General features: G+C 38.1%; 1 protein-coding gene across 1 annotated transcript in view; it reads left to right on the top strand.

Annotated features, from left to right (window-relative positions):
- LOC112681971 (peroxidase-like) overlaps positions 1 to 19,550 on the top strand; it is a 41,224-nt gene that overhangs the window by 9,015 nt on the left and 12,659 nt on the right. The window contains exons 2-4 of the mRNA XM_025552366.1: positions 5,304 to 5,370; positions 11,563 to 11,775; positions 15,633 to 15,803. Coding sequence (XP_025408151.1) covers positions 5,304 to 5,370; positions 11,563 to 11,775; positions 15,633 to 15,803 — 451 coding nt within the window. The remainder of the gene's footprint in view (positions 1 to 5,303; positions 5,371 to 11,562; positions 11,776 to 15,632; positions 15,804 to 19,550) is intronic.

Raw genomic sequence — 19,550 nt, 5'->3', positions numbered from 1 at the left:
CGGACCGGAGGCGCGGTCGTAAATTTCGGAAAGTCGCGTGCCGCAGCGGACGAGACGCGTGGTCCATTGTTTGCGACGGACGTGCGCGTATTTTCGTACACGGACCGCGCGCGTGTGCGTACACACGTACAATATGCAAAACGACTTTCTACCGTTTTGTCATCATCTGAAAACGGGTGTGCGACAGTGCGATCTTGACATTGCGCGTTTAAAGATTCAAACGACCGTCGAAAGCAATCGATCTGCTCACGAGGAATTTCGCTTCGTGGTTTCACTAATAACAACGTGTAGACGGGCGATGAAGTCAACGATGCCGGTTCTTGTGATCATGATGATGATGATGATTGTGTTATTATTACTCACCTCGAACATCCGTGCATTATCATTATTTGATACCATTGATTTATGGTTACGGATTAGCTCACACCCATCACGGCTGTACCGAAGATTATTATTATTATCATCATCGCCGTCTACTGCTGCAACGCGATCGATATTTTAAACGTCGATCACGATTATTCGTCGCAATAAACGGCAATACGGTTTCAAACCTCTCGATCGTTTCTGTAACGGACGTGCAACTGCATTGGATGCAATACGTGAGTTGCAGTCGTTTAAGTGGCATCGAAAAAAATAAACACGAGCATAGTGCGTGTACTCGTAAGGTATTACAACGCTTTTGTACCGAAACGATTTTCCCGGTAAACGTGTTTAGTGGTATGGAAAAAAGTAATAATAATGAGCACGAGTGAATATTTGATAACTGCACTGTTTTTGTGGCAGGAGTAAGTTTTGTGCGCGTTAAAATTTGTTAATCAACCATTTTCAACCGTGTACACGTGTATGTTTAATTGGAAAAAACCAACTAATGTAATTTCCGTAAACGAGATTGAAATCGTTCAACATTACATACGATAGGCATATGGTTACAATAATGTAACTTAGGTTAACTTGTTTTAATGTTTGTCTATACATACGGACACGAACACGCGCGCGCGTATTACAATATAAATTATAGTCCCATACTAATTTATTGCACGCGAACAAGTATTAGTATATTGATTTAGCCTACGAGATTTTATGAAATGCTAATTGTTATCTTTGTTTACAATCATCTGGTCACGGACACCCTTGAACTGAATGATGTACAGCACAAACAATAATCATTTTGAAAAAATAACAATTAATACTGAGATTAGGCAGGTGCCTAAGACAATCATATATGTAAAGTTTATAGTTGCTTTGTTGAAATTTTTGATTGAAATCAAAATGTAAATAATATTTTTAATCATATTATAATTCGTAATACTCGTTTATCTTTCGTTACACCATGTTTTTTTTACGGATTCGAGTTTCACGCGTTAAAAATATACAACAATCTGTTTTCCAGACGACAGCACATATAGTTGTTTTATAATCTACACCTATCATTCCGGTGTGTTCAACGTATGCCAATTTGAATAAGAGAAACTTGTTAACCGATCGTTTAATAATAATTATAGTTAATTGTTCTCGTTTAATATCGTCTCGTCTAATGTATTTTTTCTTCTTCCTCGCAGAAATTCATATTAAATCATGGCTGATTACGAAATAGTAAACATCCGAATATTATTACGATCACGCAGCAATGTTTGATAGTGTTCTATAAGTAGTAATAAGGTTTGAAAAAAAATTAAGAGACCATTTCGGGAGGCGATTGAACAGAACTATTATACGACGAGAACTGAACTTTGCACCACGTGTGTTAAAGAAACGTTTCTTTCTTTCTACGACGATGATTTGTAAAACAAGGTCTATAAGCGTAGTAGTAAGTTGTGCTCTCGAAAAATATGCCTACAAAAGTTGTACAACGAAATAATTTACTTTAGATTTATAACAGATTAAACGATCCTCGGACGAGGCTATTAAAAATGCATTACTCGCGTCGTTGTATTGGTGGGTTATTAAAAAAAAAAAAAAATAATAAATAAAAAAAAATACCTTATACGTGTACGTGTACGGCTATATAATTTAAAATATTTAAAAACACGATATGAAACATTAACTTCTGTATCGCGCCGATGAAAAAACGGTTTTTTAGTACCCATCCACGGTGTGCACATATACACGTGTACAGTAATATAATAATATCTAATACGCTTGATGAGGTTGAATCGATAATCCGCTCGTAAACGGGAGAGATGGAAAAAGAAAAAAAATTAACGTCGGACTTGGTCCACGACGAACGGGAACGATATCGGTTGATTTGATTTCACAGCGCTGCGCGGGGGGTCGTCGGATCGTAAACCGTACGGCTATTATAACCGGCTGTGCATTACGTAGGCGCGGTAAAAGTGTAAGTCGCATCCCGTTCGATCCGTCGAGAACGTGCTGAGATCAGTGCTGTAAAATCCCCGGGTGTGCAGTGTGCTGCGCACACGGGCCTCAAGGCTTACATACATTTGAGGGCCTCCTAGTCCCAGCTTAAAATAAACTACACTTCATAAACACCGAATTGTTTAATAATAATATATTATTATTTTATAATAAAAAGAAACTCTTTTTAAAATTCAGGTAAGGATGTTATAATACTTTAGAGTAATATAATACTTAGTTAAAAATGAGTTCATTGAGTATTTGAGTAAGCATACAACATACCTACATAAACTACATAAATGTGTAATGAAGTAATATACAATAATAATATACAACAGTTGTAGGTTTTAATTTGTTATATATATATCATACACGGCTGTATGACATAAGCGCCAAAAGTTCAAAAATGACCCATCATTTGCGCCAAAATCTGTAGGACATAAGCGCCAATCTAATATTGTTACCTGTTGTACCCTACATAAGACATAAGCGCCAAAGGTGCAAAAGTGACATAGCATTTGCGCCAAAATTAATATTTTATATAAGTAGGTAGTTATTTAAAAATTAAAAAAAAAAATTTAAAAAAATGTCGATAATAAATTATAATATACATGCAAATCAATATTAAGTTAATAAATCCATGCTATTTTATAAAAAAATTTCGATAATAAATTATAATGTACATGCACATCAATATAAAGTATAATATTATAACGATATAACGAAATAGGTACTAACAATATGTTACAACACAAAACTTGCTCACACACTGTCTATGTGACAATCTATCGAAATCATATAATACATTTGTCAATTAATATTAAGCGTTTGGAGTTTTTAAACGATATAGTTCTAAATTTAATATCTGTTATTTAATTTACAGATATCTAGGATTTTGGCGCTTTCGTACGATACGACTAATTTTTCTTATCCCATTTTGGCGCTTATGAACGATACGACTTTTTTTTTTCTTGTCTCATTTTGGCGCTTATGTCTTCCACCGATCATACACTAACTGATGTGAAACGAGTTTTAAAACCAAAAAAAAATTGATACTTATAAATAAGACGTACAACGAAAATAAATCCTAGGAAGGTGCCTAATATAATTCCTATTTTGTAGTTGCGGCACTGACTGAGATCGAACGAAACAATAACGTACGGCTGCGGCTCGTCTGCCGGATCGCGCGTGATCAACGGTTACTACGGTTACTACCGCGCGGATTACGGTTTAACATTCAACTTCGCGTTTATCAACCGCGTAGCGATTTCTCCGCGCGCGCCGCGGTAAAACCGTACGCGCGCGTTGCCATTTTTATTATTTTTTTATTTTATTATTGGTACCGATTTATCAATTCGCGACGGGTACGCAATGTAAACAATGTCGCACGTCCGGAGAAAGGACTGCCGCAGAGACGTAAAACGTTGACGCGACCGTTGAGCGTTTTTTTTGAACGACAACGGCGGTAATAACGATAAAAGTTTTAATCACGGCGGTACGGTGACTTTCGTTTTTCTCGGTCCGACCAAAGGGGTGCAGCGAAATCACATGTGCGAGCTGTGCAGTGACGCTCGTGGACGAACTGCAAACCGTGTTTATGAGATGTCGCATTGCTATCCGTGTACGCCAGAGAAGGAAAAAAAAAAAATTTAAATAAATCATCGAACGCCTCTTTTACATATTTTTCTGGACGTGCGCCCGCATCGCAGTACATCGCGTTGTACGGTACGAGCGAAACGCCGTCGGCGGCCTCACCCGAGGTTCATATATTATGCGCACTCGTGTCGAACCGGCGGTGGCGCCTGCATTACGGACGACCGATTGCGCATATCAGTGGTGACCGACTTTAGACGAAAATCGAAAAAATAAACGAAATGTTAAATCCGTGAACGTTTAAAACGTTTTTTTATTATCGTTCGTCGCGATCAACAACAGTCGGTAAAACAATTCGATTTATGACCGCATATCGCGGTTACGGATTTGTCCGGTAGCAAATGTCATCAAACACAAGGGCGCCCGTAGGAAAATTATCAAGGGGAGGGACAACGTATAAATTTATCAATCTACTCATAAATAGGAATGACCCACGATATAGGAAGGGGTTTACAATTTTACATTATACTATTACATTATATATATCAAACTGGAAGACTGTAAAATAATAATTATTTAACCAATTTACCATGAAAGTAATTTATTGAAATTTTTATTTAATTAATAATATAAATTGGACACTAAAAACATTAGTTATATTTATTAAAATATTAATTTACAAATATTATATAAATGTTATGGTGGTGTACACACACATATAGACATACCGTATTTCTGGAAATACACAATATTTTAAGAATTGATAATTATCCATAGAATAGAAACGAAAAAGCGTATTGTTATTTACAGCTGATAACCTGATTTTCCAAACTAAATAGATTTTTCATAAACAAATTATAGATTTTTGTAAATTAAATTAAATTTTTAAATTCTGTTTAATTATATTCTGATCATAGTAAACAATTTTCCAAGATTTTTGAAATTTTTCAGGGGGGGGGGTATATCCCTCCCTTGCCACCCCCCATACGGGCGCTCTCGATCGAACATGTTAAAAATGTCTGTACCCAATCGATTCGATCAGCTCAAAGAAAAAAATTTAAACGCTCGGTCCGCCAAAAAACTTGATTTCTTCCGTTTACGGTCCTCGGTAATCAAATGTTGATCATCAAGTTGATGACGTGTGTACGCATAGTGAGCTCTGCCGTAGCGACTGCGGGTACGTCACCGTCAACCCATTCGCGTGTTAATCGCTACGCGTGATAAATAGAATATAGATCGCGCGAAAGCGCATTCGGCCGGGCGCACGGACCGTGTTACACCGCGCTACGGGTCGATTTAACATTTTTGAATAATATTAATAACTATTGAACGAATCGGTATTGTTTCTGTTTCAGACCAACGTGAACGGCCGAACCCGGAGACAGAGTTTCGCAGACTTCTTGCCATGGAATTCCAGGATCGGTGAGTTCGGAGAGAGACGTGATATTATGCCCGAACGCGGGTATAATTAAACGCGCGATTGTTCTTCGATTAAATGCACTACATAATTGTAACACTACACAATAATGTGCGCTTACGGACCCGGGTCGAACAATAGTGTTTCTGGTGTCTATTGTTTTTGCGGTCGGTAGATCATCCCTACCGCCGGACCGCGTTGCACCGTAATTATAAACATTTTTTTTTTGAAAGTTACGAATCCGAGTGCAGAGCCATTATAATGTAACATGTTTGGTTCGTATCCGAGGAAAAACAATAAAAATCGACATCGTCCGGTCCGGGAAACTGTTGCGCTTAGCCGCGTGTACACGTGAAGTAACATTTAACAAACAAAATATGAGTACTAATGTTCGGAATGATGATTGTATTTATTGACGTTAACACTACGGTGTTATAATAATAATAAGTATGGCGAGCGAGTGGGAAAGTTTAAATAGAAAATCAGAACTAATGACGGAGAGATTCATCGATTACGTGTAATTACCATAACGTAGGAGTGCCAAACAATATATTCGTACGAATGTAGAAGAGTAAATCATATTAAAGTTGAACGGATGCCATTCCAAGTGAAAATAATGTACGGATAATAGTAATTACAAACTCTTACGACGAATAGTTTTACGAAACACGTCATTCCCGATTTATCGTTATTACCTATTATTATTATTATTATTATTTTTGTATGCTTTGAATGGCACCGACGACAATATTATAACCATTATTATTATTTTTATGTTCCTCGCGATCGGAAATACTTTTCAATAACTTCAAAGCAAAATATTTATCCCGGAGCCATTAGATTTTATAGGAATTCATAACGTTCCAATAATTACACGCGCATCGTATGTTAACTGATCAATGTCATTTATATTATAAAGGTTGAAGGCCGTTAAGAACATGCGTACGCGTTTAAATGCTGTACGATACGTTTGTCAGGACGTTACCTGTGGATCGTGTACGGCAACTGAAGCGTTCGATATTATTGAAATAACAAAACACTTGCACTCGCAACAGGCATGCTACAACATGCTACGCGCGCATAAAAAACATTAATATCAGCATGCAGTATTACAACGATAATATCGTAAGGTTTTTGATTCGTTGCAACCTTTGCAAGTCGGTTTCTGATGACGATTTCGAGATTTATTTCGATAAAAACCACGTCGAAAAAGAAAAAATATATATAAAAAAAAAAAAAAAACCGAAAAACAGAATCTACGGGGATGATAAATCGTAATAACAGTATAGACGATTATTTATTTTTTTCGAAGCCACTAATCAACTGATTATAATCGTACAAATCGTTGCGCGCGTACGCATTCGCGGAATTTTAAATACGCGCCCGGTCCTGATGGAATAATGTAAATAATAATAAATAATAAATAATAAATAATAAATAATAAATAATAATAATAATAATAATGTAACCAGTGCAACTCGGTTACGTGTCCTCGATCGGTGCATTAACGGACCCTCGACCATCATTGTTTGGACGACATATATCACACACAAACACACATACACGATACTATGATAATGCATAACGTACAGCTGTAAAAAAAAATTTACAATATCATTAGACCAAAAACGTTTTACGTTCGTTCGATCGCGCGATTTCGTTTTAATCAAACCACCGCGTGTACACGCGCGCGCGTATTTTAAAAAACCGCGAAAGTAACACATAGGTGTAATGCCACAGCGTACCAGTCGCTGCGAAACAAACGACGCGAATTCGGATGTAAAACCTTCGTTTCTGTAATTTTTTTTTCCTTTCTCGAAAAACCCATCCGGTGACCCTAACGAACGTATTTACACATGATCGTATTCTCATACTTCCTCGTGAGCAACGAACCAAACAAATTTAATTACCCGACCTTCGAGTTTCAGATACGGTTAGCTACTATATTTACACACGTACATGCTACATAATAGTATTACGCGTTCGAATACGCCGCGAGTTGTACGCGCGTATAATACGACTTTATTCATGCGGTTCGTAGATTAGATTCGCATTTTTAATGCGATTCCATTTTGTTATTATTAAAACATTTCTCCGACGTTCAGCACTGATATAATAAGGCCTTTTTTTTTCCAAATAAATTCATATCTTATCTCAACGAAACTCGGACTATTATGTATTAATATGCACATAAGACCGTTTTGTTTAACCAGTTCTTCGTATATCGTTTAATTTTAACGATTCTCTTCAAAACAATGTAACTGTTGATTCTAACGCAGTATTTGTTCTCTATTTTGCAAACGATTGTAATAGACACAATATCGACAATATTTCTCAAACTTTCTTCGAGCCTATGATATTAATATAGATCTCTGTTCACTTCATCTTCTGTTGGAATAATATAGTATGATGTTATTATAATTATAATTACTCGTTAATAATGAGTCTGCTTTACCAACAGTAACACCGCAGTAGTTTTGTAGATTCTGAAATCTAAATACAACTAATTTTGCAAAAAATTTCGTCTTTCCATTGTATTATAATTTTAAACGGATTAAAACACATGTACATCTGTACGACTCGAAATTGACTATTTTTATAGGTGATATATTCTCAAATGCTCATTTTAAAATATTTATTTTGTATGGTATCGATGTAATCAATGTGTGAAACTAATTGACATAATTCGTTTTTGAGTGTTTCCAGTTACAAAGTCATTAATTGTTTATTGACGAAAAGAGAAATCACAGAACGTGTTGACGTCTTGAAATGAAACCGAACGTTTTGTAAAACATCCACTGTGCAGATGAATATTTCAAACAATTTATTATTATGGTATTATATGCTTAACATCGAATGCAAAAATAATAATATATCTATGTGAGAGCACAGTATTATCTTTACTTTTCATGCATAGATTTGATTAATGAATTTCAGTCGATCATAAAACACGAAGCGTAAATAAGGAAAACATTATGTGCACTTGTTGTATAATCATAATACACGTCTGTAGATCAAGGAAAGTCTGTGAATATAGCCGTATGCCGGTTATTGTTCGAAGGATCATGATACATCATTTCAAATATTAAGGTTGCTTTCATTGCGAATTTGAACTCGAACGCTACTTATACAGAGTGTTAACTGCACAGTGGAACAATATAGTATTTTTTTTCCCCATTGGCTACGGTTTGCTGTCGATATGGGATTTGGGTGCAGTGATCGGTCGATGGCGATGCAGCGAATTGCACCGAGTGCAGATAGTATTATTTAACCGTAAAAACGTCTGTCCTCTGGAGTGGAAAAACAATGTCTCGAACAAGGATTCGTTACGCAGGACGATATTTGCGAAACTGTGCACCCTGTATAACGTGTAAAGCGGAGTGTTGGTCGCGTGGTTTTCAGTGCACGAAGCACGATTCAAGCGGAGAATAATAGCAAAATAATGTGATATATTATTATTATTTTTTTTTTTTTTTTTTTTTTGTATTCGCTTTCAATTCGCGATACTGCAAAGATCTTATACAATGGTCGCGTTGTGCTGTGAATTAAATTAGGAAGTCAGCATTGATATTGAAGTTGATGATGAGTAGTGAGTAGATGACGGCGGTGAGAGAACGTGGACCGACGAGATATATTTTTATTATTATTATTATTTTCAATGTTTGTTATTATTGCGAACACTTAGCGCATGGTCCGGTCCGATCATGTGATCTCGTGAATCGGAAACGTTTTACCGATGTCCGGATGTTGTACGTTCGGACGATGACGTCGACGACGGTGATGATGATAACGATGGCAGTACCCCGAGGTCACATCTCTTGAACAATAGACGGCCTCATGGTGTTTCCTTCGTCTTTATATCGTACACCTTGTGTTTTTGTTACGATTTTTTTTTATTCATCTCTCTCGTATCGACTCGACCGGTTCATACTTAATGCCGGGGTTTCGCTCGTAACCCGTCCGTTCATTTAATATTTCACCACCGCTCCGTTCATCTTAGGATTTACGTTTTTCTCCGACGACTTTTATCATTCCGTCTCGTCCTTGCCACGGCGCACCGGACGTACATTTCCTAGGGACATGCTTTCAACATCAATAACTGTTTTCGGATTTCCCAACAGTTCAAAGGTGCTTTCCGACGACGAAACCCACTCGGTTAGGTTTCCGCCGCCTCCACCGATTGTGAACTACCGTATCGTGATGGAATTTGTCACGAACAACGTGTGCACCGCAGCATTAAGTGCATTTACACAATAACACGTACATTTATATAGGTACATATTTTTTTCTTCCACTCCGAGTTAATTAAAAACACGTTACAATAATTTGGTTAAAACTTTTAGTGACCTGGAATCTATTGCACACCGCACGATTTCGCCTAAGCTCCTGCTGTCCATACATTGTCAAAACCAACAACTCTACGAATTTCGTTGTTGCATTTTATCGTGCAGATTAATCGTTTAACGAATATGTTTTTTTTTTTTTTTTTGATTTTTTCCTTCCAATAATCCAAAAAAAAAAACATTAACAGGCGCGTTTTTTTAACGCAATTGCACTTTTTTGGAAATCGGTAATAGCTCGTCACGAATATTACCATTTACCGATCGTACGAACACGTGGAAACGCTGTATGAAAGTGAGCTACCTATATTGAACAGCAAGAACATCGTACAATTTATAACTTTACGGCTCGTGAACTATAGATACCTATATTTGTTTAGTTGGTCAGTAATTAAACTCAATCAAATTTATTTGTTTTAATCGATTTTAACTTGATGTTTTTATTCTGTATTGAATTAAATATTCGATAAAATACGGAGTACGAAAATCTAGTTCATGTTCAGGAAAACCCTATTGTGTTGATTTTCCGCTAGATAGCGGTGTATTTAACATAATCTAGTAGTATGACATTTCACTGTTGTATTTGTATTCCTAATAAGGAAAATATAAGTTGTTGTATTCATCAACAAAGCCTTCTACATGCACATACTAATTCGTTGTGAACATTTTAAGAATTATCGTAGGAGTTTGTGTTCCAACGCATCCATTTTAAAATATCATCACTATAAGGGGAGAGTACTGAACAAGTGTTTGAGTATTTTCACACGACTCTTTTCAATGTGTTTTAACATAAGGCCGTATGGGTTTTGGCAACTAATATTCATATATTTCGGAGGAGCTTTGTTATCTCTGTTTTCATGTTTTTATGCATATTCAATTCTTCGAATTCGTTTAGCAGTTGATGTGCATACGTACTAGTGTACCTTGGAAATTCGAAGTAAAAGCTTATTGGAATTAAAATAAAATTACAAAATTATCGTATTCACGAGAGATTTCGATGCACTATAAACGCGTTGCGAGATAGACGTTGGACAGGAATACAATTGTGTTTGCGCGATGCGATTGTTAAACGACGGGCAGAGGAATATTGGCGTGTTGAATGTACCAATTCATTCGTACCAAAAACGGTTGTACACAACGTTCGTTTGTTATGCGTAATAACTCGTGCAAAGATAGTTTTACCTTGTCGCGGCACGCAGACGCGTTTGTTGTTGGGCAACCGACGGTATGAGTATCGATTGGTCGTGAATCTTTTATTCTAAATAATCGTTCGGACGTTTCGATTCGCCATAAAACGCTGTGCGGATGACGAAACCGAACGTATTTCAAACGCGTATTACACAACAATACCGTAATGACGACGGTGCGACGACTATTTATAAGACGTCCCGACAACGGTCCTACGCGCGACACGCGTACGCGGCGGCCAACGCGAGAAAAAACCGTCGGAGATTCCGTTCGCGCGTAAACGCCATGCGCTCGCGCCCGCCCACCGACGACGTCTCCGTTCCCGTTCGGATTCGTGTCGCCGTCAGGGTTTCCACGTGGTGATACGTCGACGGCGATGGGAAAACATTTACGAACCGGCACGAGGTCGGGGCCGCGTGAAACTACGTTTTCGATCATCGGCGATCGATCGCCGTCGCGCTCGATCCACCGCGGATAACCGCTCGATACACTTCGCGCGCACGTCCGCGTTAGCACGTCTCGGACGGTAATCGGCACGGAGGGAGGGCGGGAGGGGGGTGGGAATACAGTAACATTAAAATAAACAATAACAGTAAACAATTTGAACGATGACGTCGCTCTTCGGTGTTCGGTGCGCTGGTCCGATTATCGTCGCTATTATTGTTTCAGGTGCGGCCGAGTCCCAAGCCGCCGGCACCATGGTGACGGGGGCCCAGAGCGTGGCCCTGCAGAACGTGGCGGACGTGTGCCTGACCAGCATACCGTGCAACCCGCGGGCCCGGTACCGGAGCTTCGACGGCAGCTGCAACAACCTGCAGCAACCGGGATGGGGTTCGGTGAACACGGCGTTGGTCCGACTGTTGCCGGCCGCGTACCAGGACGGTGAGTAGAAAAAATAAAAATAAAACGTTGTTTTACAATCGTTATTGCTTTCCGCACGTCTTCTCCGCACCTATGCATACGCACGAATGAAGATTTTTCCGATTTCCTCTCGGTCCACATTGTTATCCACCCCGCGGTAACCGGTACGAACATTTTCCCGTACTCGACGCGAGAAGAACAGCTGAGAGCACGCCACTTCGCGTCGCTGACGTTTCTCGTGAAAACCGAATGGTTTCGAATCCGGTTCTTTCCGAACATCGGTCTCATTTCTTCCGGTTTCTACCGGTATTCAAAAACGGTATTCAATACCGGTTCCATCTCCTGGATTTACGTAAACGATTTGTTCGGCCGACCGATTTTCTTTCAAAGATTTCAATCCAATATCACGCGTACCTATAATTTTACCAATAACCTAGCTGACGAGTACTTTTTCAACCGGGTCGAGCTAGTAGACATCGGTTTTTCAAATGCAATTGGTTTATTCAATACTATTGCAATCGGATTTAAAGGTTAACAAATCATCTTCTCAAACAAAGGGCGATTGCAGGCAGTACTCAACGGTAGCTACTGCCACAGTAACGCGGTTCTGATTTACAGTCGCTTACAGCTACATTAAACAAATGTGACACGTGTCGTTCTATGTACCATGCGTAATACAAAACGAATTCGCTGTTGCGCTTTGTGTTGGCTTTCTATAATAATTTTTCACTCGGGTCTTAACGAACGGCGATCAAGTTTTAAATTGGTATTACAAACGTGTTTTAAACTGTTTTGCGGTAGACTTTCCGCGAAACACTTTCTGTAACGGTTCGTACGCGTCAGAATAGATATTATAATAGGCACATACTTGTACGTTTGAAAATCTAGATGACATAATTGCGAAGTTATTGATTAATAACATTAAACAAGTTTTCGGATTTACGGCGCATTTGAACTGGTCTACTTTTATCTGTATGTAATAATTACAGACTCGATCGGTTTCATCAAGGTTCGTTAAAAATAAAATCTTTAAACTGGTCATTATGATATGCAATTATTTTAAAACGCTATACACACAATATTATATATTAGGTGTTTATTTTAACCGTTATAATACTGCAGCGTATCAAATATTCACCTCATATTATATGACGGGTACTTCTACCTATATCATACGATTGAGTTCGATTAAAACATGGGGAACTTACTCGCGATACAAAATAATTAGGTTTTCACTTTATTCCAGTACCACCGAACTATACATTTCGGCTTTTTGAAATGTTAAATGTTATTCACTATTTTCTTCTAACTACATGCTTGACTTATGCGTACATTTAAATTGAATTCATTTTTCTGTGTTCACCGTTAAATAATTACAAAACTGAGGGGGAAAGAATTTTTTTTATGTCCCTGGTCTGTATCCCAATCGCTTTATTCTAAATTCAGCCCAGAATCCAAACCGTTGTTTTCCAATATTCGAATTACATATTTTTATTTTATTTTCCGATTTTAATGTTGTACATTCGTTTTTTGTTTAATCAATTTTAATTTGCGGTTAGAAAGAATAAGGAAAAATCGTTTTCTACTCATATACTTATTGCACACTTATGAACATAAACTTCTCTTGGAGACCAAACATTTTTACTCTATCAATCTGTTGATCCGAAATCACGATCCGTAATAATGGCGACGTGGCTGTTAGATCTTTTACAATCACAGTATTCGTGGAAAATTCATAAGAAATTCCGAGTGAATCGAACACTCAACGATTCATAGATCATCAATAAATAAATTACAATATCTATTACAATAAACAGTGACACTGTGCGAAACAGTTAAAATATCGCACACCCGTATTTTGACACATTATACAGGGTATGCATCCCTGGTGACACATTTTTGATGAAAAAAGTTAGTACAACACACCTGTACTTTAATATGTGTGTTACTACTACGACACGCGTGGTATGGCAAAAAAAAAAAAGTAAAGCGAAAATTTTTTTAATCGTATTCGTCGGAGTCAAACAGTTAATAATGTGCAGTGGGTAACCATGGTTACCGTTCGCCGTATCCGAACGTTCCTTAGTACGGAGCGTTTCGATGCGATATAATATCATTCCACGCATGCTACGGGAAATTTGAACAACAAACGCCGCGCGCATGTCGAGGGTATCAATTTTCACCAGAGTTCCGTGCCGTAGGGTAGGTAGGTGTATTGTCCGTGTACGTACGATATTCATGTACCAGTCACTCATTCACTGATCGACGAACGGCCAAAAGACTATCACTATACCGATTCGTTTGACGCGAGATGAAGGGACATTCATATTATCACTGTGTTTAGGAGCGTTAAGAGATGATTTTCTTTCTCTTCCTTTACGCCGCCTTGGTAATCATTGTATATGAAATACGTCCGAACCCAGTTCATGCTGTATTCGAAGTCTGGGATCCAACTGGAGTTTGTCCGTGTTTTTGCGATCCCAACGGACAGCTTTCGAACGCGGTCGTGTGGCGAATACAGATTTGAATTTTTTCACCGCGCATTCGACTTCTGCCGATGGTTCGCGTCAGCACGTCACCTCCGATTGACGTAACGTAAAACGTCGCATGACAACCGGACGCGTGTCCGGTCCGAACCAAAAGTGCGTGTGTTGCCGACGGTCACTTAAAACGCGGTTTTCGACCGCAACGTAATAACAACGTGTTACGACGGGCTATGAGCAGCTGTTACGTAGACGCGACCGCGACGACGGTAACGGAATTCCGAAAAACTTTCGAAACATTTTCTCTCTCTCTCTCTTTTCTGCAATCGCCTCGGGACGTCCGAAAATCCGTTCTGTTCAGCGGTTCCGATCGCAGCACGTGTACGTCCGTGTTCGTTCACCGCGTAGGCGCACGGCAACGATCGGTTTTTACTTTCTTTTCGAAACCGGTACATCCGGCGCTCGGCGGACCCGCAGAACGTGTCACCGGACACGCGACAACATGTGTCCACGCGCCCGCGCCGTACGCGTGGATACCGGAGAAGGAACACAACGGGTTATCGGCAGTGCCGCCTATATAGCCGCCTAGGGGCAAGTCAAAAAATGCCGCCCTTAGGAAAATTACAATTCAAAATAAAAAATAATATATGTAATAGAATGTATTAAAATTATACAATTCATACAAGAAAAATTATTTTTATATTTTTTATTTTATGTTGATCCTCAAAAATTCGCTGCCCCATCAAACATCATAAAATTTGCAATTGCCCTCTCCTACTTTTCTCCCGTTAAACGCGGCTTTGGTTATTGGAGAATTTCGATCGGTGCGCTCAAGAAAGCGCACAGAAGCACATTGTTCTACAGTTGAACGTACTAAAACAATATTTAAACGCGATTGAAATTTAGATGTATAAAATAACAGCTTTTTACAACATTAAATGTATATATAAATTTGTATTTGATTTTTCACGTTGAACCTGAAACATGTAATACGTATTTATCAACACTCGAAAAAAAAAATGTTTAAATATTATTGAAAACTGTACAAATGGCTAATACTTACTTCAATGTTTCAATTTGTATACTGAATATTTATCGAATAGGTATTTTAATTTTTTTTTTAAATAATTACTAAACATTGAATGAATAGGTATATATACGCTGTGTATTTCGAACAGCGATGTACTTATCTCATTGTTAAACGCTTTTGGATAAACCGAAATCAGTGTTCCAAAAATGATATCCAATCGACGTGTTGATACGCATAAAGTCAATGCTCATTTTTCTTATTTTATTCACTCTTTTTCCATGCAAACATCTCTGTTCCGGCGGACGGCGTGTAAATGCACATCAAGTGCGTGTACAAACAATAATTTTTATTCGTACCCATTACAGGCGAGAGCAGACCGAGATTGACCTCGTTCGGACGAGTGCTTCCCAGTGCCCGGCTAATCCGTACGACACTGTTCCCGGAGAGGAACGTGCCCGACATTCGGTTCACGCTTGCCGTTATGCAGTGGGCGCAAATTGTTGCTCATGACGTCACCCTGCTCACAGAGAAATCAGGTAAGCCGAAGCGAAGTCTATACTTGTTCTCGCTTACTTTTAACGGGGTAGGTGGCGGGGATCTCATAAATGTCATTACTTCATTATAATGGATTGTGAGTACGAAACCGAAAACATAAATAGTTAGGGAGGCTTTAAATCCTCTAAATTGTTTACAGTTTATGATCAACTGTATAGAAATGAACGGTTTTTTTTTATATTATAAGTATAATATATTAGTATATACATAGCAGTATTACTAAGTTTTTTTAAAAAAAAATTTAAAAGTACTTTTGACCGGTTACTGACTTAATTTGGTAAAACGCCTGACGAGAGTGTTTTATACACTATACAGCATACTACATATTACAGAATAGAAACGAAAAATACGTATTTATTAAATGTATTTCACCGACGTCTTTTAATTAAAACACTTTAAATGTTTTCGAAAACTAACTCAAGTCATCATACCCAACTGATTAGAAATGTATTCTGAGGTGTACGAGACCTGTAAACATTTTAAACTAGCTAGTTTCTGCACAGTATAGACTTGAACATTATACATAATTGTATAAACATTTTTTTTTATACGCATTGGATTCATTGAAAATTTTATAGTATTTATTTTTACATTTGAAAAAAAATATTTTGCATTTTACAAATATCCAGTAGAACTCTAAGTAAAATCTCGAACAAAAAATAAAAACATTTAAAGATTTGTTATTATATTTCAACTCGCTCCGTAATATCATATAGTGATTCAGTAGCGCAATCAGGAATTTTTCATGGGGGGGGGGGGGTCTGACAAAATAAACTAATATACAAATAATAAAAAATTATAATATATATATCTAGAATATGATATTAATATACTATTATACGTACCAAGGGGGGGGTCCAGACCCGGAGTCCACCCCCTGGTTGCGCCACTGTAGTAATTAGTATCCAACACGTTGTGTTTCGTTGGTTACAAACGACAATTTTTTATCAACCGTATGAACATTTTATTTACAAGTGCAATATATCTTACATCCAGTTATCTTACAATGGATGATTAGGTATAAAACATTTATATATTTTTTTCTTAACAATTTTCAAAGTTTCCGTGTTGCATATTTAGTGTAATTAATCGTATTCTACATCCTGTTATGACGATGTATATGCAATCGATATAATATTTTTTAAAGCACTTTTATCATCGACAACATCAACGTTAAGTCGAAAGATTACGCATATGTCATTAGTTGTTAGTATGCGACTATTAAGTCAAAACAGTTAGCGGTTCGTAAACGTTAAAAAATATGTTAGATTGTATTCAAATAAGGCATTTACAGAGCTTAAATAATAACTACTAAAAATAGTGATTCTAAATTGCATTTGTTTTAAGTGTTTAGTACAATATTTAATAAAACAGAAGGACACGACTTAGCGTGTAACTAAGAAATGACTCTGTCTAAACAATAAAAATCAAGTTTTTTTTTCGTGTGTGTGTGTTTGTGTGTGTATTAATTGATTTTTAGACTTTTATAACAATTACTCATGTACAGTTGAATGGTGGTATTTGTTATTTTACAGAAAATCCATTTAAAAGTTTATATCTACTGTGGTAATTGCATAGTTTAAAAATGTTTCAACAATAAAAATACCATGCAATTTCCATACAATGTGCATAGCATATTAAACTATCATATATTTCTAAATTAATTTCACGCATAACTCACTTTACTGATAAATGTCACTTGTTTCGCGAATACAATTGCATAATTATGGTGCACACAACTTGCTTAATGATTCAAACCTATTACATTTTATTACTTTTTAGATATATGCATAATATACTTGGAGCAATGTCGGGTAAACTGGCGCATAAAAGGGTAGTATTGAAAATCGACGATTTATGTTCAAGCTAAATATCCCAGTCCCTCTCAAGAGGACGGTTATCGTTTACGATGGTTATCTAAATCGATATTGTGTACTTAGTATTAATGACGAAATGATTCTCTCTCTCTCTCGGCAAGAATAAACCATGATTTACTATATGTATTGATACTGAAAACGAAAATTCATAACACAACTTCTTGGTTTCGCGGAGATTTCGTGCAGAGCACCCTGCAATACATAAACGTGCAACGTGATTTATCCACGTATGGCGGTGGCTGCTGAACGTGACGAGGTCACGGACTTGACATAGTTTCGATCACGGTTGCACTACACGTACCAGACGTTATGTACGGCCTCCTACACTACGGTATTATTTTTCTTGAAATAGTAGCATCATCTCGCGCAGTTCGTTCGTGTCCCGTCCGTTGATTGGTCCGGTCGTAAAAGCTTTCCAAAGCAAACGTATGATTTTCGATACGAGAAATATGAGGAAACCGCATAAATGAATTACTATCGTCCGATCGTTTTTAATTAAACGACGACGTCTTCCTTGTAAAACGTCATTACATCGAACGCGCGGCGTAATGAGACGTGTCAAAACGAATTCCGACGAGGTCTACAGGATGTGAGTGTGCGTGTGCGCGCACTCATCAAAACTTGCGTATAAAATATCCACACAAACGCGTCGTTGTAATATTTCGATCGTGCGATCGAACGCGTCTTTAATTGAACGAGGTCCGAGGTCGGAGCGCCTACCCTGTGCGTTCCGGTCTTCCCCGTTTTGGACACCGAGGTCGTCGGGCACGTGTAGTATCGCGGCGAGGACGACGCGCGACAGTGACGTTTTTCCCGGTCGAACGCACGCGCCAGGCGGTAATACGTGAACCGATTCGACTTCCAACGACTACGGAACGACAGGGCCAGGAAACGAAACGCGCGTGCCCCGACCGGGCTTTCCTTGTCGGTCGCCTTTTTCGGCGCGCGAAACGCTTTACGGCCGCGTGAAAAACGTTCTGGTGACCGTTTGCTGGATCGAGTGCACACGCGCAGGACCCTGTGCAGGCGCGCATCGCAAACGTACGCGGCAATGGATGGAAAACACGCGGCCGTAAACGGTAAACCGTACACACGTTTACGTGTGCAACACCGAGCGGGCCACGTGTAATATATAATTATTGCCTACTAATACTACTACTACGTAACAGTAGAAAGAAATGTATGTAATATTTTTATGTACATGTACGTACGGAGAGAGATTAAGAATGCGGTTAATTTTATTTTATCATCGCGCGTGTGCTCGGTGGCCTTACGTCTCGCGCAAGCACACGAATCGCGTTCTATCGGAGATTAACAGCTGTATAATATCATAAATTTCAGCCGTAAAGTTCCTACAACGATATCGTACAGCAAATTTGTTCGTACGTGCGCTCTCGAAAAAATGGATTTTGAAAAATATTGTTGATCGTGATCTCGCGCTGTGCATGGAAATGCATTACATAAACGCACCACGACCGTGACATTGTGAGAACATGGTCAAGAAATATTCAGCTTGTTTTTTTTATTTAAATTTTTTTTTTCGATATTTTGTGCATCGTATTCGCGGCGCACGTTATCATGTATAACATTGACGATTAAACGGTGGTTTTTGGGAAATCGACTGAAAATTTCGTAACACACCCATTATCAGTGTCGAAAGCGGAACGTGGAAAAATAATAATTCACAGTCGTAAAAAAATATGTACATAAAATAGGTATTCGATCTGAGAGAATATTGCAGCGTCACCGGATGCCATATTATAATATTTTTCTAACAGTTTTCAGTCGATTGCGCGTTTCGATTAAAACACGGTAACGATATAAATCGAATAAATCAAATTCGTAAAGAAT

The sequence above is a fragment of the Sipha flava genome, unplaced genomic scaffold, assembly GCF_003268045.1.
Source record: "Sipha flava isolate LNK unplaced genomic scaffold, YSA_version1 1_pilon_pilon, whole genome shotgun sequence".
In the NCBI taxonomy this organism is placed as follows: Eukaryota; Metazoa; Arthropoda; class Insecta; order Hemiptera; family Aphididae; genus Sipha; species Sipha flava.
Note: the sequence above shows the minus strand (reverse complement) of the source record. Positions and strands in the feature narration are given on the sequence as shown.